Genomic DNA, 26,708 nt, shown 5'->3' on the forward strand with positions numbered 1-26,708 from the left:
AAATCAAACACTCGATTCATTAAAATAGACAGCAGAATTTACGTCCGTTTTAAGATAAAGATTTATTTTGACATATTCAATATCCGAAATTCCCTAAATGAAATATCAAATTATTATGAAAAAAAATGCCTGCTTACAGATTACGTTCAGTGAATATGATCTTTTTAGCATCTAGGCATTTTTTTTCATTTCATTTCAGCCTCCTAAAATCACAGGATAAAATACTGTTACATAAAATGATTTACTGTATACCTACTTTAATAGGCCAGAATACAATAGAAATGGCCTTAATCAGGCTTACCCACTGAATCATAAGTCATCATATATGCAGGGAATGAGAATAACGTTGACTCCCAGTCTTAAACGACAATGAATAATCAAATTAGAAGTTGAGTTGATTTTCAGTGATGTGCATTTTGTGCTTAGAGAGATGAAATCGTCTAGTAGAAGCACTAGACATCAGGCTCATTTCAAGATTCAATATTCAAGAGTTTATTTACTGTTCACACACACAGTAAAACAGAGGTTGATTTAATATGTGAATCGCTCAATTGTTCATGTGCACGTTCGATTCATTAAAGCGGACAGTTGAAAAGAATCGGTTGAACTGAATCAAACTGGGCCGTCACTACAAGCAAAACGTTGCTGCTTGCAGGAAATAACGGGGAAGGTCACGTGACCACACAGGGGCGTCAAATTCATATTCATGTTCGCGTTCACATTCACTGCAAACACCTGGACTGATTTCCACACGTCAACGTAAAACAGTGCATTTTCAACACCCCACATAAACCATCCTCGCAGTTTTGCGGGATTACTAATGTGGTTTTCCCTCCAAACATGTTTTCCAGTTTAGTTCAAACCTGTATAATTTCTCAGACTGGTACTTTCCTCAGCACTCCCCACACACACTACATCCTGCATGCACACATCCATCTGTGAGGGGAAGCAGCCTGACAAATCAGATTTCCTCACTGCACCACTTTATGAGCATATTTGAGTGGTGAAGCCTTTAGTCTTAGCCTAATTTTGTGCATTTCCTATGAAATTTATCCAACATTGGTGTTTAATGTGTGACTTCAATTCATTCTTTATTCAGTTCAATTCCTAATACCCACAGAGCTTAATAGTAATACAGGCCCTGATTTCTGACCTTGTAGCCACCCAGCAGCTAGTAATTGCAGGTTATAACCTAAATAATAATTTAGCCTGTATATACTGACAGCAAATCTATCAGTAATTAAAGAAAACAACCACAGGTGAAAGTGAGCAGTTCACCAGCAAAACATGCTGCTCTGTGTAATTGTTGTTGACATTTACACCACTATATCCTTAAAGGAATATTTTATATCTTCTTCAGTACGCTGTCTTTAAGTAAGAGTACTGCAGTAACTGTGGAGTTTTTAAGGCCTCTTTCATTCACTTCCTTCAACAACCACACCCATTTACCAGACCAGACCAATGATGTCATGACGTTTATCGAACTTGCTTTCTATCACCGTAATGGATGAGCTGGAAGATTCCTCCAGTTCAGTCTGGCTTTTACACAGCATACAACCCAGAATCAACACCTGCAACCCTTTCTTCACTGAACATACTGTAGCTGCTGGCATAACAAAACCTTATATCTTTGAAATGGCAGCTTTAGATGGGGAAAAAATGTTAATGTTTAATATGAGAATGTAATCAGATAGTAATTTTGGACCCTCTCTATTGGTCCATTCATCATGAAATGTAAAGAGAGCATGGCATTTTCAAATGGTACTTTAAAAAATGGTTCTTTAGCACAGGCTATGGTCCTATTTATAACCATGAGTCCTATATAGAGCCATTTCATGCTTAAATGGTTCTTTGCATGGTAAAATGGTTCTTCAGGTTGATGGAGAATGTGTTGCATACAGTTATATAGAATATTTTTGAAAATGGTTCTGTATAGTGCCAAACATGGTTCTTGTATTGTTAAGATGTCAAGTTTGTAACAAACCCTTTCTGATGTTATATAGAACCATTTCCAAAAAGGTTGTATATAGAACCATATACAACTCATTCTTCATCAATCTGACGAACCATTTCACCATGCAAAGAACCAAGCATGCAAACAGTTCTTTGAGTGTTCATGGTTCTGTATAGAACCATTGTCTTTACTAAAGAATCATTGAAGAACCATGTTTCTTAAGAGTGTAGAACTCATGGTTCTAAATAGAACCATTGCTTTTACTATAGAACCACAAAGAAGCATCTTCTTTTTTTTTTTTAATGTGCTTTGGATTTACAGTAAGTTGCAAGGTTTTGTTACAACAGGCATCTAAAAGGTTCAAATAATTTTTGTGAAATTTGAATTGAAATACATGCTTTTTCATATAAGTTAAGAATATTAGAGTAAATGGACTGACCACATTCTGCACGCCCTAATCATTTTAGCCAACAATCAGAACAAAACAGCCTTGATCCATTTACAGCAGTGGTTGTTACATAACAGAGAGTCGGGATTAAGTCTTAGGAACGACTGTTCCAATAAATAATCCTAATACCCACAAAAGGAAAACATGTTAGTGTGGTTATTGTTTATTTATTATCACGATTGATTAGACTTCAACTCTCATCTCACTCAATGCAAAGCAGTTATGAAATGAAAATAATTAATACTTTTCAAGGAAAGGTCACAAAATAGATCCTTAACAAATGCGTTCACATAGAAACCTCTATCAGTTTGAAATGACTGGTATCAACATTAAATTATGCAATACAATCAAAGGACCTATTACAAGTGCATACAATACAAATGCTCAGAGTGGAACAGAGTTACTCCTGCCAGTATAAAATTTACAAACATCCAAACAGGCACAATACCACACACAAAAAGTCATGTAACAGAGAAAAAATGTCAGTTCCCCTATAAATGTTTCAGCTTAGTAAATGTGAAAGCAAAATGCTGCGCTTTGTGTCGGCAGTATTCATTTTGAAAGCTCCAGGATGAGCACACACAAAATAAGGCACAAATAAGGCCTCATGTTGGAGATGTGTGGCACATGTGGGCTACATACAGTTGATACAGATTCATGTCCTCCAACAATACAAATAACAACAACTACAGCCTCATGAAGTCCTTTGGAAAACAGTCAATAATGCACAAAGAAATAAACACCTACAAATTTCTATAAATTGGTTTTCACATTGGCAAGAAGCGCATTGTGGGCAGTGGTCAGATATACTCTTTAACTTTTTAACTCAAAGAGGAATTCCATTGATTTTTGACATTAACATCAATTTATCTTTGGGAATGTAAACAAAAGCTGTCTGGTTCCCATCACCACCACTGTAAAGAGCTGGTACGTTTCTCTAGACTAGTGCTTTTGACATCAGGCCACTCTGTATGATTTTATTTACATCTTAAAAATTGAACTATGCAAACATTGGAATCAGTGGAATTCCTCTTTAAACCCATTCCCCAGACCCAGGTTAAGAGTAATCCTAGACTAAAAAGGCATTTCATTTCAGTAAACCACCATTTTCATTATAATATAGTCCTAGATTAGGCTTGACCTGTTTCCCAAAAGTGACCAGTCTTAAATATCTCAACTTTGATGCTCAATATATTGGAAAGATTAAGAAGACACAAAAACACATCTGTTCACAATGCAAACACAATGCAAAAGTGAATGGCTTTAGACAGCACTACAGACAGGCATCAGTGTCACAGCCTGGGGGTCTGTGGTTTAGGGGGTGCAAATAAATCAGATGATGCTCGATAAGATCATCAGTGATGTCACAATGTCGCTGGTAAACCGCACTGCCTGATGGGAAATGTGAGATCAGACAGTAGATTGAGGGTAAGTGATGTAAGTGAATGAGAGAGAAAGAGTAGAAAGACAGAGCAAAGGAGATGAACAGTCAAAGTCAAAATGCATAATCATCCAACAACTGACCTATCCATGCTCCACCTACAAATGTGCTTTTGTGGCAACTGTGCTAGGCTGGATAAGCTTTACTGATTGTTGGCAAAAAAATCACACTTTATTTCTACAGCATTAGCGTTAAGGTTAGGATTAGTTTAAGACTTAGATTTCATTTAATCTATACAACTATTCAGCATTCAAGTTCAGTTACGTTTTGTAGATATTTAATTAAATGTTGAAGACAAATTTCAGCATCTACAAAGCATCAATCTCAAAATAAAAAATAACAGTGTTACTATAATCCCTCTCAATACAATCAGAAACTGTAGTATGCAACTCAAAATATGAAAATTTTGGGCGTTATTAATTTCAAGTGATGCTAATTTTCTATCCATGTGAAAGATGACACTGTTAAGATAAACTGGGTGTAGTTTTATGTTGTGTAACTGAGATAACATTAGCATAGTGGCAAATTCAGTGGCAGTTCAACCTGCCTACTTTTGAAAAGTTACAACAACCCAGTAGAGTAGCATTTCAAACCAGAAGCTCAATGTTATGTAGCAAAATCTAAACCCCTAAATTCATTAGATTCAACTGGATTTGCTGTTCTGTAAAGCTTGTCCAACCTAGCAACAGTTGCTACGATAGAAAGGATTTGAAGGCGGAGCAGGTTTGTGTCAAGGGAGCAGCAGAATATCAAACGTGTAAGAAAACACATTACTGAAATACTAACAACACATACAGTTGTATGCAAAAGTTTGAAAACCCCTAGTAAATTAGATGTTTTGTTGATTCAAGTAAAATAAGTTAACATCCTCTACAGGGAACAAATATATCCATTTTCTGCACATTTCAGTGCACAATATCTATTTATTTGTTGAGGTTATGATATTGAAAAAATTAAAACAAAGTATAAAATGTGTCATAACTTGTACAGACCCTCTTTTTCCCCCCAATATGTTAAATTCGGCAAATAAGTCAGCCTAAAGTTTTGCATACGACTGCATGAAAGCAGTTATTCAGATACGAAACATGTTGCTTTGACAGATTTGAACTTGCGAGGCGATCTTCCAACGCTACTGGAAAACCTTAAGAGAATCACTGTCCATGTCCTTGGCATTTTCATCAAATCACTAAATCAACACTTCATTGCTCTGTCTCTTCTTCTTCCTCTCTCTCCGATCCAACACACATTAAGTTAGCTCTATTCTTAGCTCGTCCGCGCTAAAGCCACAGTCCAGTCATATTAGCTACATGTCACAAGGCTTTCAAATATTCATGACATTTGAGCAGGCAGTAATGTGAGACAGCCAACCGCATGCAGGACCCGTGGCCCTGCAGCAAGCCTGGCTGCGAGTTAATATAACACCCTCTCATCTCTCTCACACACACACACACACACTCAACTGTCCTTTAGAAACATGTATATGTGGACAGTTTTTTCAGACACAGAATAAGCCCACTTCTGAAATAACTGACCTAGTAAGGCTTTGTTCACATATCAGGGCAGCTGGGATTTGCTTCTTAAACCTGATTTTTAGAGTGTCCACACTGCAAGCCAAAATCAATCTGTATGGTCAGATTGCAGTCACAGTTGCTTGCAAATACACTGGTTGTCATAAAAATGGTGAAGTCAGTCATTTGACAACTAAGGGGGAGCAAATGAACGACTTTCGTCACACATTCTGGCGTCAAGAAGTGCTGCTAGGACTTTGTATCGTAATTTATTACCTTTATTCTAATTACTTCAAATAATACCGAGCATCAAAACACTGGCATTCAATTTCAAGAGCTATACTTATATGCAAAACTTTGGACAGCCCTAGTCAAATTATTTATTTTGTTGATTTTGGAGGTGAAAATAAGTAAAAACATCCTCTAAATGGAACAAACTTAAATATGGCATTTAGCCGCAAATTGTCGTGCACAATTCCTATTTATTTGTTGAGTTCAACGTAGGTAAAAACAAATATATGCAAATTGAGCACATTGCGGTAGCATGGCATTTTAAACAGGGAACTTGAAATTAACTCTGAACTAAATCTATATGTGTGAAAAACTTGAAAAATCGAATACTGTTTTATTTAGTAATCAGTATCAGTATTGATATTGGTATGAGATAAAAAAAAAAAACAATACCCTTAGTACATGAGAGGTTTGATCTGACGAGTCAAACTGAGTTACATGTCCACAGAATTTGAATCAAACTTGAATCCACATGGAAAAAGTTGTCTTTTTCGCCATTCAGACTGTAGAAAATCCTTCCTGCTTAGATCAGATAGGCCAAAAAATCCAACATGAGCTGCCTGTATGAACAAAGCCCTACAGAGATGTTCCATCAAAAGTCTCTTAGTCAAGAACTGGGCTTAATTTGTATTTTGAAAACTGGGCTGAACTGCACAACAACCATTATTAACACTGCTTTAAAGAAAGGCACCAAGATCCGATATAAAGAATGAGAAAAAAACATTAATATGTTAAGACCAGAGAATACTATGCATACCAAATATGGATATAAAACACATTGTTCACCTTTTTAAGAAAGTTAAGTACTGAAGAAGACAGTTCTTGACTAAGTTAGTCACATGCATACTTTGTTTTGGCACAGAAACAGTTCTGCCACAAATGCACATTAAAACATTAAGAAAGACATAATGAAACTGCAGAAACATTGACCGATATTGCCTCATGTAGATGAGGCTTTATGAATATTTCATCTTCAAAGCACATTGCCTTGACCAGATTAACAGTCATATATTTAAGATGGGTGTGCCCTTAGGTTCACACTGCTTTGTAACAGTCACAAATAACAGGAAACATCCTACTGGAAAATGGACAAACGGAGGCTCTTCACCATAACCTCTGGATTTTACTATCGCAGACTGATGTTGCTAATAATGAATGAAAGCCAGGTGCCAGTTAGCGCCACTTGGACTATCCATGCTCCACCCACAAATGCACACTTTCATAGCAACAGTTGTGACGTTGGACCAGTTTTACAGAACACAGGCAAAAATTCCATTCAACCTATCAGAGTGAAGGGTGGAGTTTAGATTCACTGCATACTATTGAGTTTCCAGTTTAAAATGCAATGAAATACTATGGAAATCACATCAAACTAATGTTAACTTTTCAAATACACAAAATAAAAGCGTGTTAATTTAATTTGTTGTTTGCTACAGTTTCTTATTAGGCTGAATAGGATTTTTTTTGCCAATGCTCCGTAAACTTGTCCAATCTACAGAACAATACACTTGTGGGCAGATCATGGAAAGGTCAATTGACTGGTCCCCGCTCACACCATGTTGGTGACATTAGCACAAAGGATCCCTTTAACACAGTGAACAGTGATCCCTAGAAGACCTATAAAAACATGACTTATGTTATCACATCCTTTTTGAGATTTAGCACCTGTAAATCAGGAAAAGTTAAAAAAAAACAAAAAACAAAAAAAAAAACAAGGCAAGTAGATCAAAAGCATCTTTGGGAATGCCTGATTTAAAGCAGCGTCCTATAAGTTTTTAAACACCACCGCCACTCTTCTGCTCTTAATTAAAAAAAATCTTACAGAATGCTGCTTTAAAAGCCAGTATAATGAACCAAGGTGTTCAGAGTAAGCATCATCATGACATGATTTAAAAAAAAATACTGCTCATCAATAATGACATTTTTCCTCAGTGGATGAAAAACCACATTCATGTCATATCATATTTTTGGATGACCTCATTGATAAAGTATTAAAGTGAGCAATACAATGCGCCACTCCCATAAGCCTCATTAATTCCAGGCATCACAGCAACATTAGGAAGCTGAGAGGGCCCTCCAGTGGTCTGCTTCCACGCTCCAGTCCTTCTCTCCCTTTCCCTCAATTTTGTGGTGCTTGGCCCCCTGCCTCTCCCTCTGTTCCCGAGCCCATTTCCGAAAGCAACAGTTTCTGTGGTTCCCGCAGAAACACCAGCAGGACGGTGATGTTGTCGCTGGAGCCTGCAGCTTTGGCCTGATTCACCAGGTTTTCAGCGGCCTCCTTCCCGGAGCCACCTGTCTCCCTCAGGGCCTCCTGCACCAGCCCAGGAACCTCCACCGGCCGCACTACGTCAAAAAAGCCGTCGCAGGCCAGTAGGATGTAGTCCTCCTCCCCGCTCAGCTGAACCGAGGAGCAGTCTGCCGCATTGGAGACATACGGCTTCTGATCAAAATCACCTGAGAGAGACAAAGAGAGAGAGGATAATAGCAGATATACATTATATAAAGAGATAATAACAAATACACACACTCCATGATTCAAAAGTTTGGAATCATTCTTAAAAAGTTTAGAATTACTGTTTTTAATTCCATAAAACTAACTTTGTTACTGATTGTACACATGTAGATGTGTACATTAAAATATGATGCTATTACTCTACATTTCAAATTATTTGTAGGAAGCTGAAAAAGTTATTTGAAAAGTAGTGATCAAATCCATCCCAAACTGTTCCTGTACAAATCTACATACAGTTGTATGTAAAAGTATTAACATCCCTCATCAAATGACAAGTCCTCCACAGAAAACAAATGTAAACATGGCATTTTTCTGCAAAGGTCAGTGCATAATTTCTATTTTTCTGCTTAGTTTAACATATTAGACAAAAACCCACAAAATGTAAAATATGCCATAACTTTGGCACAGGCTACATTTTATGTTTAATTTTCCAATATGTTCAATTCGGTAAATAAACAATAATTGTTTATTAAAATGTGCAGAATTGTGTTCTCTACAGAGGATGTGTTAACTTATTTTCAAAATTAACAAAATATGTCATTTGACCAGGGGCGCCCAAATTACATACAACTGTACATATTTCCTTATAGCTTCCATATAACGTCTGCTGTCTTGTTTACTACATAATATTACAAACTACCCTGTATTTGTTATAATTAAACAAATGATTAATTTTAATATACCAAATATTAACATGAAAACAATAAAATAACAATTATTAATATTAATATTACCACTAAAAAACAAGATAAAGCCAATTTAAAATCAATGCAATTCAGACACCTAGCTTTAGAAAATGTTTTTGATATGAATGTGTATATTTTCTTTCGTGAATTAATAAATTCATTAACTAAATTCTAATTAAAAACTCACTCAAACCTCTCAGGTTATCTGTGAACATAAACAGAAGCACAAACGCCTTATAGCTTAAAACAGTAGCTGTGGCCAAGTTAAAGCCTGAATTGTTCAAATTTGTCTGAAATTTGTCAGTTTTTATAGATAACAGAAATTTCAGGTAAGTGTGTGATCAAGGCACGTGGCCTTTGTCATTCTTATATAAATATCTTTAAGAAATCTTGTATGTCCATTTTTGTCATTTTCCGTTTTTTGAGATAATTTGAAAAAGGCACTTGCCCTTTATGTCGTATCTTGTGTGTAAATTTCATGATGAACGGTGGTTCGAAATTACTTGGAAAAATTATTTTTCCATTTACTTCCATTAAAAGTCAAAAACTTTTTCCCCTTGTCCTTTTTGGAGATTTGGCTGATTCACTACATTTAGGATAAGAGGAATCACCTTTGGGCCAACAGCATTTTAATATGTGCTTTTAACAATAGCTTGGCAAAGAAAACAGCAAAACATGGGTACTGATTTTGCTCTATGTACTGAGGAAGATACTTAAACATGAAGCTGATTGTTGAAGCTAAAAATTCCCAAAATTATTAGCAAACAGCTGTTTTATACAAACAAAACCTTTGCATATTTTTTTACTTATCTGAATAGTAACAGTGAAAATCAAACATTTATAAGCGAGCCACCTCAAACTTTTGATGTGCGGTGCATAAATACACCTGAATAATCACAGTAACATCACCAGTGCAATAACCAAAGAAAGAACATATGATTAAAAAAAAAAAGCATCTAAAATAGGTATAAAAGAAATGAGTCAACTCTTATAAGAAAACAGGAGGGATTATGAGTAATTTGGGTACTGAATCCAACACTGCACCAGCAACCAAGAATAATTACTGAGAAACTCCTGGCAGTATGGATGATTTGAAAAAAAATGTCGTCATTCTCCACTTCCGAACAGGAAAGTTACTCACCTATTGCCCTGGAAACAGCATATGTTCCATTAACACGCCAGCAACCCATGAAAGCAATACAGCCTCCTAGGTCCTCTATTCTCTGCTTCTCATCCTGCACAGAGAGAGGGGCGGAGAGACAGACCACCAGGGACACTTTAATCGCTACTCAGAGGTCAGTAATAAGCATGTAATGTAGAGTCTACTAAATCTCTCGATGTTTGTTCTGAGCTGAAGAAAGACGGGATAATGATTTGTACATTTAATCATACGTCATAGCTGTTTATTCAGAGTGTGCTATGAAATGCACCAGTCATTATTAATCATAATGAATCATCACAGTCATAATATAATCCTAGCAGTTACTACAAATTACTGCTTCTTATACTCTTAAAAGAATAGTTTAAAAGAGTAGAATAATAATTTGGCTTTTTTGCTGATGGCATGTTTGGAGCAAAAAATCCGCCATTCTTTGCTGAGTCCGATCGTGCATCCCTAAAGTGCATGATGCTAACTGTTGGAGTATAAGCTTCCATTACTTGTTAGCTGCATTGGCCTCGTAGCTCCAGTTCAGAACTAAAGAAGCAAAACTATGGACACCTCAGAATTAGATTCTTCACACAGCCATTCTTTTAATGGTCATTTTGAATAAATTCCTGCAGCCCTGATGTGGCCTGTAAGATTAGTATGTGTCGTACCTCTCTCTCGGGTTTGTGGGGGTCCATCAGGATGACGGGCTCACCACGTCTCACTAGCATGGCCTGAGAGTCTCCCAGCCAGGCTACTGTCAGCCAATCGGCAGCCAGCAACACAGCCACACCCGTGCTGCCACTGCGCATGCGCTGCAGACAGAATCACATGCAGAAAAGTTAGAACATGAAATGTGCCCATACAACTGCGTTTCCCAAAGCTGGTCCTGACGAACCTCTGTACTACACATTACTGGGGCTGGGTATCAGTCACAGTTTTTGTACCAACACCAGTACAGATACTATTGCTCAATCACATTTCACCCCTTGGCCCTACCGCTTAGCCCTTACCCCTCCATTTTGCGCATTCACATCTAGGGGTAGGGTGTCCTGATTTTTGTTGAGATAGAGGGCTACATAACCTCCAAACAGAGGTTTTTCAGAGGCTCACTCCAAATGTATTGTTATGAGAAAAAAGGACAAACCAGCAAGATGACTGCAAGCGACTAAACTCACACAAAGGTGAGTATTTTCTCTGCTAAAATATATGATAACCATTGTATTATCTTAGTTGAATGTTGTTTCAATGTATTATGGTCCTTTTCTTCAAAACCAGCATAAAAGTTGCTAGTAGTATGCTGATGTCTCGGTAGCTACCCTTTAAATTTCCTGTTCCACCTCAAATGGTGCAACAATTATATTCTGGCACCTCAGGCATCAGAACTGCTGCACCATTTAAGGTGGAACGGGAAAATTCGAACAAAAGTTGGCGAAAAGCTGACATCAGCTGCATATCACCGAAGAATTAGGGGTGGGCGATAATAAATAACTGTCATATCCCCCCTCTTTGAAGGTATATGATTCCCTAAATGTAACTAAAGCCCAGCAGCGAGGTTGCTGAACTTTACTCTCCTCTGCTATCACTGCAGACCGGCAAGGTCGACTACAGAGCGCTGCTAGTAGCCTGTTAATGAAGTGATGTTCTTTTTTATTTGAGGGTTGTCCCATTTCATAGGGGTAGATACTACCACTCCTTGTAACTCAGTTCCAAGGGGCAAGGAGACACTCGAAAACAAGGGGTAGGGGTAAAAATAAGAAATGGGATCAGGCATTTGACTTGATAGCAATTTCTGAACAATATCTTCTTTTAAATAGACCACTGTAGTCGTGTCGTCATTTTGTAGTCGGCACCATGCTCTTATGCCCATATTAGGAACTCCGGGTCTAAGCTCCATTTCTCTATGGCCAGAATGAATAGGGTTTTCGAAAAATCGCCTCAACCGCCCCCTGTGTTAAATAAAATTGTTCAGAACCCGATACGTTTTGTCTTGTGAACATTCTTCTCTCTAACACCACTGGAACCTCTGAATTACGAGGTCGTTAAAGAGTTGAAATATGAATATTGCTACATGTAAGCTAAAGCTACTGTGCACTGAATTGACGTCATTAGACTGGCAGCCTCCTTAATCTTTGTCAGTGAACATTTCCATGTACAGACTGAGGGCAGATGAAAAGAAGTCAGAACAAAATCAGCAGGTTTCCCTGCAGTTCTCTGTTCTTCATCTGATACTCACTGAAACACGATAGATCTTTCCGTTCTGTTCATAGCTTGATTTGAAAAGCTGTACAAACGTACCTGCACTCAGGCTAATCCAGTACAGACTCATCTTAATATCACTGCTGACCCCCTGATCAGCTGATTCTGAGATGAAGCTCTCAGAATAGCCTAATTATTATTTTAATGCTGTAAACATTTTTCTGAGGACACTTTCTCGGGACATATGCAGCTTTTTGTTCGACTTTTTCCGTTCCACCTTAAATGGTGTGGAAGCTACATACTGAACTGCTGCGCCATTTAAGGTGGAGCGGAAAAATTCGAACAAAAAGCTGGCGAATGTCTCGAGAAAGTGTCCTTAGAAAAATGTTAACAGCATTAAAATAATAACAAGCAGCTGGTGAAAAAGAAGCTGACTTCAGCTTCATGGAGGGTTGGATCTATTTGTGCTTGACAGCTGAGTAACATTAACTTATTTTTGCTGTTTCACAGAACCGACAGGTCAATATTTTGTCTCGTTGATACAAATATATTTTATTTAACATTTCAAATACTTCACTGCACTAAATCCAATTAAACAGACCTAATTTATGCTCTCTTTAACATGAAACATGCAGCTGGTCAGTGTGTGTAAGTACTAATGATACCCACGATATGCTCAGAAAAGCTTATTGTGACATATTTTAACACGATAACAATAAATACTGTCATATTGTCCAGCCCCATCCTGTACCACACTGCCCAGTTGAAAAAAGCTAATAGAACCCAAACAATACATCCATTGTCTGATGGCCGATATTGAAGGTATCAGCAAAATTAACACTGATAACATGCTTATAATTTCCAACTTCTTTGGTCGTCGTATTACCAGGATTCAAACTTCTAAATCTTATTGGTTATTAAAATTTTAAGCCTGTTAAAATCGACTGCAACATGTGCCTCAGTTGGGCCCTATTATAAGTTTGTTAGAGCAGCGAAAACACCAAAATATGCAATGCAAAGTACTCCAGAACTAGAGCTAAAAACAGTGACATACAAACACACGCAGACCGCCAGAGTCAACATAAAAGCACTGTTACATCAGTTTGTCTCTACTATGAGGATCAATCATAACTCTTGCCGTCTTGCACTCTGCATCATCACGGTCATCTGTTCTCAGAAACAAAAAAAACAGGGGGAAGGGAAGAATAAATCAAAAACATCAACGTATCTCTCTCCACCGAGTGACTAAAAGTGAAGCCACTCACGCAACTTTCTCTCTGTGAAAGAGCCTCTCAACAGCCATCGCACTAAACTCCTACAGTGCCCACATTAAAACAGTGCAACCATGCTGACTAATATCTCTACCTGCAGCAATGCAGAAAGCTTCTTACCAAACACGTATCCACAGTGTTAGTATTTGTCTGTATATATGTTACACTGTAGGAAATTTTCTGAGAAAAAGAAACAAACATTATCAGAACTTTCCACTTATGGCATGCACCTGCGACAATAAGAGGAAACCTGCTGAACGGTTGGTGTACTTTTGCTGCAAGTCTGTAAGAAGCTTCATAACTCCCATGTCCTACTCAGAACACTGAGTACTTTTAATCACATCATAATCGTAATGATTTAATAATCTAATTTAATCATATCATAATCATAATGGCTTAATAAGCACATATTTAAATTGCGTACAGTGTTTAGTGCCGTTGTATGACTAGAATGGACCTATTGTCTGGATTAATTGAACCAGGAAAGTACATTATTAACCATTAACCTGCAAATAAATAATTATTATTAAAAAAAAAACAATTTAACAAACAGCAAACACCCTATCTGAATAGGCGGGTTTGTCATTTAACTTGAGGAATGATCCGGAATCAGTTGCTTCCACTAGACAGACCAACAAAAACTGAAGCATGCAACTTTTGTTTAGGACCGCTTTTCCAGAGGACTACAACAATGTTTCATGTTAAACGCAAACGTCCGCAAACAATAACACAGACGCCTATTTTGTCCGTGTTCTCATGAAGAAAGTGTGGGGCACATCAGTGGGAGGAACTCACATATGGGTGTGAAAATTACAAAGAAGGACGTGGTGGACAACAACAGCTTTTAAGAATTACTGAGGTATACAGGACAAAGCTACCTTCAGTCACCGCATTTACGTTTGATTCAACTTTGACTAGTAATGAGTGTTTAACATTGTAGTTGCAGTGTAGTAACACTGTGTTTACACAAAACAGAGTTAGAACATAGGGTTTGTTTAATAGGCAGTTAACAATTAATAGCTGTTTAATGAAGGCTGGTTACTCCATCAAAAAAAACTTTGGAATGAGCCCCCCTTCTTAAGGGGCTTCAAGTTTTTTTGTGTCCTTTATTTTTAGCGAACCTCAGTCATGTAAGACATGACTGAAAAATTAACTAGCGCCAATTATAGCCTAACGTTGATACATACATGATTATGCCGGCTAGGAAATATCCTCACTTAAACACACTGACTGAACAACCAAATACAAGTGGGGCTTTAATTCGGTTTCAGGCATGAGCAGAAGGCGAGTTCAGCAGATCATATCAGGTGTGATATCTGCAGTGAAGCAATCTCGAGCACTCTGTTGTTTTCATATAACAGTTCTGTGTCCTGGGTTCATCAGAATGATAAAAAAAAAGTGCATGCTTCTTATGATCGTGTGGTCATGACTAACTGGTGAATAATTATGACATGATAGCTTGCAAACGTGTGATAAATTATCATAACTATTCCATAATGGCTTCAAATGGTTTTAGCATGTTTAGCAATAGTTAAGTTCCTTAAAACCCTCTTTGTCAAATAATTAAATATATGTACGTAACAATAAACATAACCAATCTCTTGAAAAACTACAAAAGAAGTTCTTTCTGTTTGATCTCTCCTTTTTTCCTTTTTTCTTATGTGCAAAAAAATGCATTTGTTGATCCACTAACCACATGCTTAGTTAAATCAGACTGAGATCAGACCATAACCATACCCACAGCTATAATGTGAGGCTAATGAACAGAAACTCTGAATGACTTAGGGATGAAAGTTAGGGATGCACGATATGGCAAAAATATATCATCATGATACTTCAAGACAGTTGGAACAGGAAAAAAGCCCCACAGTGCCACAGTGCCGTCTCTCAGTCCTACCTCTCTTTTGGCTTTGATCTTGAACATGTCGTCTGTTTGTATGAATGAGTTTTTGAAGGCTGTGGCGGTGTCACTCTTTAGGGTCTCCTGTTGGCTGAGCAAGACATGCAGGTGAGTAGCTGCATATGTGGCGGCGTCCACCCCTCCGTGTCCATCAAAAACAGCATAGTACTCACGCTCCACACCGTCCTATGCGAGGAGAACGAATAGGTTACCACCCGCTCTGATTAGGTTAAAGCAGAATTTACACTGACAAAAAACTGACTGTTCAGAGTTATTCTCCAGGCAGCTTTGCGCTCAACTGACCTTAACTGAGTAGTTACAATGATTCAATTTGTTTCTGCATCTTACAAAACATTTCAATTCAACATGAAATGTCAAATTTCACCAGTCTGGTTTGCCTTAATTAATGAGGTCTGATTCAGAATTTTTAAATATGAACAATTTATAACATAGAATATACACTGATCAGGAATAACATTATGACCGCCTCCTTGTTTCTACGCTCATTGTCCATTTTATCAGCTCCACTTACTATATAGGTGCACTTTGTAGGTCTACAGTTACAGACTGTAGTCCATCTGTTTCTCTGCATACGTTATTAGCCCCCTTTCACCCTGTTCCTCAGTGGTCAGGACCCCCATGGACCCTCACAGAGCAGGTACTATTTGGGTGGTGGATCATTCTCAGCACTGCAGTAACACTGATGTGGTGGTGGTGTGTTAGTGTGTGTTGCGCTGGTCTGAGTGGATCAGACACAGCAGTGCTGCTGGAGTTTTTAAACACCTCAGTGTCACGGCTGGACTGAGAATAGTCCACCAACCAAAAATATCCAGCCAACAGCATCCTGTGGGCAGCGTCCTGTGACCACTGATGAAGGACTAGAGGTTGACCAACACAAATTGTGCAGCATCAGATGAGCTATCGTCTCTGACTTTACATCTACAAGGTGGACTGACAAGGTAGGAGTGTCTAATAGAGTGGACAGTGAGTGGACACACTGTTTAAAAACTCACAGCAGCACTGCTGTGTCTGATCCACTCGTACCAGCGCAACACTGTTAAAACTCAGATGTTGCTGGTTACTGATCTTATTTTCTCTTCTTCATCAGTCAGCATGAAACCTTTCAGCTTCATCGGATACTCATATTCATCAAATATTAAACCTTACTGTTGCCCATGTTCTTTATGTATTATAATTGCTTATTAATGATTTTAAGGTGCTTATGATTGATTTAGTAGTCTTTAATACATTTTAAAATGATTTATATACGCTTTATAAAGGTAGTCTTATTTTAAAGTGGTACCAAAGTGCAAACAAGACTCTTTAACTTTTGTATATCTAGCAAGTACGTAGGGCATAAAAACTAACAGAGTATTTAAGACAAAGCCTAAAGGCCTCACCTGTAAACCTAAGAGCTGGTTAAATTCGCTCAGTATCACATGGCGATCTTCCATTTTCCTCCGAGTGTTCCGAATGGCGTGGACAGAGCAGAGGTGGGAGGAGCGAGGAACCGGACTGGGCAGCTGTTTCTGCCAGGCCAGGGCAACGTCTCTCAGCTTGTTGATAAACAGGCGTTGAACAGGCTCAGACTGTAGCACTGCAGACAAGGTCAGAAAACCAAAGATGCTCAAAAAACACTCAAATCTTAAAAACACTATATGCCCAAAGGTTTGTAGACACCTGCTCATCCAATAAGTCTTCTTAAATTAAGGGTATTTATAGGGAGTTTGTGTTCCTTTTGCTGCAGTAACAGCCTCTACTCTTCTGGGAAGGCTTTACACTACGTTGGAACGTAACTGTGTGGTTTTGATTGCATTCAGCCACAAGAGCATTAGTGAGGTCAGGTAATGATGTTGGATTATTAGGATCATAAATGCTACACCAGGCTCCCGAGTGGCGCAACCGTCTAAGCGTTGGCCCTATCATCAGGAGATCGCGAGTTCGATCCCTGGTGATGCTACAGCCACCCGTAGCCGGGAGTTCGAGAGAGCACAATTGGCCTCGTTCTCTCTGGGTGGGTAGGATGGCCCCTCCTTCTCCCCCCATCACTCAGCGCGATGCTAGTCAGCGCAGGCGTCTGTTAGCTGACGTAACATCTGGCGGTTGGCGCTTTCCTCCGAGCGCGTTCGGCTGTCCAATGACGTTGCGTGAGCGGCAGCTCGAAAAGAAGCGGTGGTTGGCTTCACAGGTCTCAGAGGAAGCCTGTTTTAGCCTTCACCCTCCTAGCGTTGATAGCATCGTGTGATTGGGGGAGTCCTAACTAGCGGGTGGAATTGGAGACGACTAAATTGGGGAGAAAATCGGGTAAAAATAAAATAAATAAAATAAATAAAATAAATAAATGCTACACCAACTCAAAGATGCTACTCCACAGCCTAGTGCTGGGGGGCTTTATACCCTTCAACCTGACACTGGCTTTGGCCCTGGTGACCTTACAGTCACGCACAGCTGCTCCAGAATCTCCCAATCTACTGGAAATGGCAATCTTTTCTCTGCAGACTAAACAAGCTGTGTGTGCTCAAGTGATTGGCCGAATTAGTGAATTCACTAATGAGAAGGGGTGTCTGGATTCTTTTGGATACATAGGGTCCCTAAATACACATACAAATGCTACCAGCAGCAGGTTAACAGATCAGAAATTAATATTCTGATCTGTTATAACTAAGCAAAGTAAGCAAAGGCAATGCACACAGTAAATTCCTCTCAAGGCTATTCTTGTCCCTGGAGGTTTTTCTAGTAACACATTCACTGTTGACCATCAGGTAGCAGTATCCCATGTGAACACCAGAGGACAGCAAAGTTACATTATTTAGAGTCCACTTCCTTTCGAATCCAGACTGATGCATTAGAAATGTACAAAAATCTACTCATAACACAAAAACATAGGTCCTTGGCCAAAAGCCATGATACATGAATAAAAAAAATATGCAAAAAAAAGAGAAACAAATGATCAGTGTTCCACTCACAAACTACTTCTGGTTCGTCATCTGGCTGCTGCTCAGGGTCTTTGGGACAGTGGAAAGGTGAAAGATCATCTTTCAGAAGCTCACTGACCGCAGCGTGGCACATTAATGGACTCAACCAGGAGGGGGCGTGCCTATACAATAAACAAACAAGCATAGATAGAGATAATTCTTTACACACATTCTTTACGGACATAACAATGTTGTAGATGTGCATATCCTGTGGGGTTTGGAATGACTAGAAGCAAAAAATACCCAAAACGCAAAGTTATCACAGTACTTGAACCATTATCTGATTCTACTGCGATATTTAAAGATTTGTGATAAGATTAGTATTGCAATATTGAGATATTCTGTTATACATTGCAATTTATTACTTTTGACTTCAAATTATGCTTCCAAAAGTAGTATAAAGTCTTTTTCACATAATGTAAATTCAGTCTGTTTTGGAGGTCCAATTTTGAATATTTTGATAAAAATGTAATAATATTTTTTAATTAAACTACTTTATTTCATTATATTAACAAAAATATTTGGTTAATTTCCATGGCTGGCAGAATGGCCATTAGGGGGCCTAAGAGCATACTATGGATATGGTCAGCACTTAAAGAATACTGACCAACTGCATGTTTCATTATAAAGACAGCATAATTAATCCTAATTGGATTTAGTGCAGCACAGTGTGTAAAATGTTAAATAAAAATCATTGTTTTGATAGTTCTATTATTTTTAACCTGTAAGAGTATCAAGCCTGATAGGAATCTTGCATTATCTACAAACAAATATGCTAAATATGTAAAGAATGTAAACTACCATTCAAAAGTTTGGAATCAGTGTTTTTATCATTATAAAATCAATGCAGCTGCAGGTGAATGCAAAAAGTTATTCTAATATGCTTGTTCAAATAATCTGTAGGACACTAGGAAGCTGTAAGTAAAAAAGAAGAATTTCTAGATGCATCCAGAATGATGAAAATATCCAATTCATCATATTTCAAAAGTGGAGATAACATCTCAGGGCAGATAATGTAACAAAAACTAATGCCAATAGATAAATACAACATATTGAGTATTTATTCAGAATTTTATTAATTTCTTGTTCATAGAATTCCTAAATTTTACTGATGTTTATTAAAAACATAAAAAATACCTTTAAGCGAATAGTCTGTAAGATTTAAATCCACACTGTATAAGTAATTATTGCACAAAAATAAGTTGTTATTTACATAGCAAATGATTTCAAACTTTAAAAAGCTGGTGTATATGTGTAGTGTAAACAAAGTGTAAGTTTCTTTAGATAAAACAAAATATTTTCTTTCAGAAGAACAGTTTGCAGTCAAAAGTAATAGACTGCAATGTGTCACATTGCAACACTTGGCATATTACAAATCTGTAAAAACAGAATTGCGTCATGGGGCTGTAGCGATTCCCACCCCTATTGTATTCCCGCAACAGGAAAAGCCAGAGCGGATTAAAAGAATTCACGATGACAGAGAAGCAGACCGAGACAAAGGGATGGGGTCTTCTACAGCTGATTACATCATCATGGCATCAGGAAATAAGACCAGCCAACTTTTCAACAGCGTTACTCCTAAAAACTGCTGTATTATCCACTTCTAGTCTGGTAGGGCTGTGGAATGAACTGTATCATGAGCTACATGATATATTTGGAGTCATAACATAAACCGAAGCTGATACATCTGGGCTGTGTAGAGCTACAGCACTATGTGAAGAGGAAATGAACTCTGATCAAAAGGAAGTGGGTAGAACAATGGTCATTCCGTTTTTCCGTAGACAGGAAGTCTGCCCTGAGGAACGCACCCAAAAAAAGAGAGAGAGAGAGAGAGAGAGAGAGGCAAACATCATATATTACACTATATAGGGAGTCAGCCATTTGAAAGCATGGTTCGGACAAATCTTGTCTTTACATTGACACTGTCACTCCAATTAAACGCACATTGCTATGAATAAAATAAATATTCTAAGTATATTAACTACGTTAAGAACTTGTTTTACCATTCCGAGGTTCACTTATGTGCTGAATACATGTGGATTATCATTGTGGCCAAAAAATGCCTTGTATCTGTATCTCTGAAATGGTAACTTTACATGATAAAAAACAAAATTCTTAATTTTATTGTATATTAACAACATTTGGTACCATTTTATAGTAAGATTATCCTTCTAAAGAGTTTATGAATGGTTTAAATTTAGTTCATTAATGGTTATTAATTAGGCCATGAACAAAAATCATTAATAAGACACGCAAATAAAAAAGGGTGATGGTGAGCTGTTATATATAACGAACATGAAAATCTGATGAAGCCAACAGGTTTAGAGAAGACAATGTAAGATAACAAACCAGCAAGATCTGAGGTTTAACAGTATACATTAATGTGGGCTCACTATTTGACAAGCAACAGATAGGAAACAGTGCCCTTTTTATTTATGTGTTATAACTGCTTATTAATGGTTTATAAGGTGTTCAAGACCGAATTAATAACCATTAATTAACTTTATGTAACAAGATTTTCTTATGACAGTGCCTGTAAACAATCATGCAGTATAATTTAAGTTTCATCGGAAGGCAGATTGCTATATAGTGTGTCAGCGTTAGCGTTTTAGTGTTAGAATTCTCAATGATAAATCTTCTGGTGCCACAGTTTTCTCCAGTCAGTTAATTATATAGCAAAGGCTAGGTAATGAATTCTGATTGAGTTAACAAGTCAACCATTCCAAACACAGTGTCAGAAAACAACAATGATCAAGCTTTATATACATTTACATTAGCTTGTTTATGTCAAAAAGGAGTTTACTGGTGCCAGGAGCAGACAGAAATGTTCAAGAACAGTCCCAAAAGGGGCAAGTTTGAACTTGTGTTAGGGTTGACAGTAAACCACAACCCCTCCCACGGACGAGTGAGAGAGAGAGAGAGAGAGACACAGAGAGAGAGAGAGAGAGACACAGAGAGAGAGAGAGAGAGAGAGGGAGAGAGATAGGGGAGAGGACACAGGAATGATAGGAATGCATGAAGACTCCTCCTCTGGTTTGAGACAGGAAGGAGGGACAGGTGTGAAAGAGCACAAGCACACAAATGCAAGGGTGCTACTTTCACCAAATGCTGACATTATACTCAGAGGAACAACACCCACTAAAAAAAAGACAAAGTTCCTAGAATAAACCTATAAATCCATAATTAAAGTAAATCAAATGTAAAAAACTGTTCCTCCTGTTCACACTTTCTGTCATTACACAGTGTGAGTGCATTTCTCACCAAAAAAGTCATTTAATTGTATTGTTTTGCTTAATAGTTGATTTGTACTGTTACTTTTGTGCAAAGTTTGAAAAAATTGCAAATGTTTATTACCATAAAACAGCTATGTGCTAATGCTGAAACACTCAACTTCATTTTCTTCAAAGTGTCTTTCTTGGTATGAAGAGCAGGTTTTACCTAAACAATGATTTGGTAGTTTTCTCTTCCTAACTGTTCATAAAAGTACTCTTCAGGTGGTTTAAACACCTGAAAGGTTTGATTGCTGATGTAATATTAACATCATAACAAGGAGATAAAATGTGTGGGCTGTGGATTTATTCCCAAAGAAGGTCTTCTGTTCCTTCAGTTTTGCAGTTTATATGAATAAAATGGCAAGATCAGACAGATTTATATGTTATTGCAAAGCAACAGAAAAAAACAGTGTCATTTATTAAAACAAAGGGTTACTGATCATGAATTTACATGCCTGGTTTTAATTCGGATTTCAGTCAAATTGGCTGATGGCTGATTTTTATTAGCCTTTTGTTTTAAACCCAAAGCTCACACAGTTTGGGCTAAAGGAACAAACGAAATACGCTAGCATATTTCCAGTACTACTTATTAGCCAAAGTCACACAATAAATAATATCATTCACTCCTTAATGGGCCAAACTGGTATGTTAAATTCATCAGTGGAAAATCTGATACATATTTAAATAACAAAAATCAAAAAGTGCCACACTGAAATTGCACAGAGGCAATGAGTCCTGTACAATTATGCTATGACATTTTGGTACTGCTGTAGCAACAGCATTAAAAAAAGTGGAGCGCACATACCTGCCTCGCGTTACTTATGCCATAAAAATTATAACAAAGATAAAACAAAATAAAAAATATACATTGGCTACACTTTCATAGCTGTTTGCACATTTGGACCAAAAAAGCTGCTGATTCCAGTGGTGTGTCCCTAATTAAAAACATTTTGGAAAGCTAGGTGTATGCTAAAACCTGAGCAGGAATCTGACCCATTTCTTTTAGAAGTACTGGGGTGATGCCTCACCACTTGATGATTGATTTTAGGATGCTCACATCAAAAAATAAGGTAAAATAAAATAAATTTAAAATCTCTGCTCTCCCTAAATTGCACGGACCACTGACCTGCAGGCAATAGCCAATCAAAATCTCCATTCCAGACTGGGGCGGGACATTTCCCAAACAAAAAAACCTTTTGTGATTCTGCGTTTAGTGGCTTGAACTATAAGGCAACAGACACTTTTACAGAAGGGCGAGATTTTCCACATAAACAGATGAAAAGGTGAGCATTATGAGCCCTAATTCACTTTTTACCCAGCGAAGTGTCTCCTCTTCCTTTGTAATGTACGGACTTTGGAGGAACCCTAAAGCCGCAGGTTTAAAACACACACTGACATGGTTTATGAATACGATAACTGGGTCATGTTATTTTTTATTTTATAGCCTTGGCATATTTTATAGCCATTGCTAGTGGTGAAAGACTGTTTTAGATCAGTGGCCCAATTGTCTTTTTTCAGTCAGAGAACTCTGTCATTGAGTTGCAGCTCCACTTTTTCCACCAAGAATCACTAAATTAAGAACCAATATGTTTTGGAGGTGTAGTGCCACCTTTTACTAACTGTACAGAACTGCTGACGGACCATGTACACAAGTGTACAGTTTAACGAAAAGTTACTTTCATTTGTCTCAGTGGATGAGAGGTAAGCACAAGTACGCACACAAAATTTCACTTCCCTGAGCACACACAGATCCACCCACCTGGCAGAGAGCAGCCGCAGGCCAAGCTCCAGACTCTCTCCCGTCACCTCCTGCAGGGTGACCTTGCGGCTGAGCGGGGCGAGAGGCAGCGGGTCATCCGGGCCCAGCGGGTTCCCAAACTCCTCCACAAAACTCTTCAGAAATTTCAGCGCCTCGTCCTGCTCTCTCGTCCCCATCTCGGGCCTCTGTCTCCTCGGTCACTCTGGATGAAAGCGTCTGCCGAATAAATAAAGGTAAATGTAAATGCAATGTTCACAGGATGCCTGAGCTGATTAGAGGCCCTGTCTGTCTCACCCACACACTTCTGCAAACTGCTTTCTGTCTCTTTACACTTTAAGGAATGAAGCCACAGAGGCGGTGCTGTAAACAAACCACCACAGGACAGTTAACACACTGATAATACCCCACCCTCACCACTAATCCCCTGTGAATGCACTGTTAGCCAATAATGGACACTGGCATGAAGTACGTATTGAAACAGGATAAAACCAAACCTTTTCTGCTGACCAGTACATTTGGCCTTGTCTCATAACTAGCAGAGATGGTGGCACTCCACAACTCACATGTAAGCCAGGGTGTGAGCCCATATCACAGAAAACAAAATTTTCCTCTTTTCAATAAAAGAGACTGATGTAGTTTGTAGACTACGTTTCAAAACTTATTTCTCACTCACCATTTGTCAACCCCTTATATGGACAGTAAAGTGTAAAAACGGCCTGTTTTGAATGAACTGTTTTTGTGATGTCACGAAAACCAGCACATTTACATATTTCCAGCTATTCAGCCTACAGCAGTTTAGCCCCGCCCACTCAAGCTGAAGTTATAAGGAATGTTTCAGCATGGGCTGTTTTTAAATGAGGCACAACACAGGGCAGCAAATCAGACAATAAATAATTTACATATATATTAGTCTTAAAGGTGTCGGAACAAAAACAGCCTGTTAATAAAGAGAGGGATAATGACAGGCTGGAAAATGGTCTTGTAAAAATGACTTACGACTTAAAACCTACAGAGGTCATAGGTGGACCTCGGGAGAAACTGTTCAAAATAATGTACAGGAATTATGATAAATATAAATAAATTAATTAATAAATCCCAATACTGGAAACATTTTCCTGGTAAATATCAACATAACATTTTTTTCCATGGTCTAATAAGCTGGAACTGTAGCGCCACATTTAAAAATACTATATAAAAATACTAAAGAAACTCAGAGTATAATGATTTTAAACAATATTGTACACAATACATTAAATTGAATGTGATTAAATTGAATTAAGCAAGACTGATTCTGCTCTCTTTTTAATGATAAATGCAGTTGGTCAGTGTTCTTTAAGTACTCACAATAATCACAATATGTTGAAAAAAAAACAAACTAACACAATTTATCAGGATCACAATGTAATGTCTTTGCACTGCCCACCTCAAATCAAAATGTGTAACTGTATTGCCTTTTAGCCCCTCTGTCTCTTCTGAGAGTCTCCCATGTTTTTTTTAGAAACCAATGTCAAAACTAGGCACTTGGCTGCATCCTATCAGAGTAAAATGGGCGAGGAGGAGGGAGGGGCTCGGTCAAAGGGCAAAGTCAAAAGAAAATAAGTGAGATAAGTGAGATTTTAACACTGGAGTTTAAAAATGATTAAAAGCTACAGAGAAAATGGGGCTCCTAACAACCACGCAAGACCTGTTAGACACCAAAACTGCCCCCATCAGATAAACAACAATTAAAGCTTTCATCTTTGAGAGAGAGGAGAAAATCAGGCTCCACTCTTGCTTCAGATCTGAAAACATCCACAGGTGTTTCTGTAAAGAGTGGACACACTACATACTAAAAAACTGACATATTTAGTTTTTGAGGCTTGTGTGTGACATCCTGTTAAATGTATGTTTACTGACTTTTCCTGATCCAGAAAAACGAATAAACTAATGATTGTTTTGACAGCAAATTAAATAAATAATGGGCAGTTTTTCACTTCTGCACAGTTCTGTACCTGCACTCTTGCCATCACTTCCCATTTAGTGACAACTTGGCTGCAACCTCGGCAATAACAAACTCACAAATGAGCTCAGTTTAAAGTGGAAGTCCACTGACTGTTTAAAACGTCTGACTAATTCAGTCACTGAGAGGTAAACAAAGTCAGTCAGAGTGGTCTGATGTGAAGTGGTTCATTGTAGAGCAACTTATCAACTGATATTTCTTTAAAGTGGTGGTGATAGGAACGGGTCACAACGTCTACGACGCAAAAATAGCCACATTATTTACTATACAAATCCACCAGTGAACCTACTTGTCTTCCGAGTTTTTATATGTAATACTGATGATGGTAAAATGGTCACATTTTATTTGGGGACTGTTTTGCCTCACAGTGTCCTACATGTACAGCTCTGCAATATCAGACTTTTAAAAATATTATGATAAAAAATATGTTAAATATATGTTTTAGGCCAAATAATTACTCAAAACCTTAGTAAAAACAATGTCTCAGACATCAGGCAGCATATTCATAACTATATGTTTTAATAACTTTCTGTGAAGGAGCTTTAAAAGGCAGTAAACGTTTCAGACGTCTGGTTCCTATCACCACCACTGTGAACAGTTCTGAATCGGCAAGTTTCTCTAGAATGGAGCATTTCATACCAAACCACTCTGAATGGCTTTGTTTACATCTCAACCATTTAATTATGCAGAAATTTTGAAAACTCGGTGGAATTCCCCTTTAAGTCCTGCAGAGTTCGGCGCGCACGTCTGCAGCTGTTTCCAGCGTTACTGAAGTGTCACACACACGCACACGCACACACACACATACACACACACACAGTGCAGGATGAGGGCTGGTCCATCCCCCTCCGAAGCTATAGTCAGCTTTTTATTCGAATTTCCCCGTTCCACCTTAAATGGTGCAGTTACATTCTGACCCCTCAGACTCCTGAGTGTAACTGCTGCCCCATTTAAGGTGGAACGGGGAAATTCCAACAAGAACCTCGCAAAACAAACTGACTTCAGCGTCGTTGGGGGCAGAGGCCTTAACAAGCCCTACAAACTTTCCTCTAACGCCTGACCGGACCCGCCCGTTAACGACAACACACTCGCACACACACACCCGCGCGCGTGCACGCAAACGCACGGCCGTGGTACGTACCTTGCAAACCCCCCTTTTTTTGCAATGCTTCTCGCCTGCACGCCCTGCGCGTGCTGCACAACAAAAGCGGCTCACGAGGAAGTCGGTGTGTCTGTGTGCGCCTCTCTGGTGCGATAGACGGAAAACGGTTTCAACGCAAACAGGATGGACCGGTCGCTCAGGACGCCACCGTGTGGAGACCATCCGTACTCTTGTGAGATCTGTT

The 26,708-nt window shown here is 38.3% G+C and overlaps 1 protein-coding gene across 1 annotated transcript; it reads right to left on the bottom strand.

Moving 5' to 3' along the window:
- Positions 1–2,549: 2,549 nt before the first annotated feature.
- ppm1f (protein phosphatase, Mg2+/Mn2+ dependent, 1F) lies at positions 2,550–26,614 on the bottom strand. The gene is made up of 8 exons (XM_036598662.1): positions 26,504–26,614; positions 23,364–23,579; positions 18,324–18,454; positions 16,758–16,954; positions 15,355–15,543; positions 10,659–10,802; positions 9,982–10,075; positions 2,550–8,096 (listed from the first exon to the last, which is right to left on the bottom strand). Exons 2-8 carry the CDS (start codon positions 23,537–23,539, stop codon positions 7,762–7,764), a joined length of 1,266 nt encoding a protein of 421 aa, XP_036454555.1. The 5' UTR covers positions 23,540–23,579; positions 26,504–26,614; the 3' UTR covers positions 2,550–7,761.
- Between the last annotated feature and the right edge of the window lie 94 nt (positions 26,615–26,708).

This window comes from Colossoma macropomum, unplaced genomic scaffold (genome assembly GCF_904425465.1).
Source record: "Colossoma macropomum unplaced genomic scaffold, Colossoma_macropomum, whole genome shotgun sequence".
NCBI classification, from domain to species: Eukaryota; Metazoa; Chordata; class Actinopteri; order Characiformes; family Serrasalmidae; genus Colossoma; species Colossoma macropomum.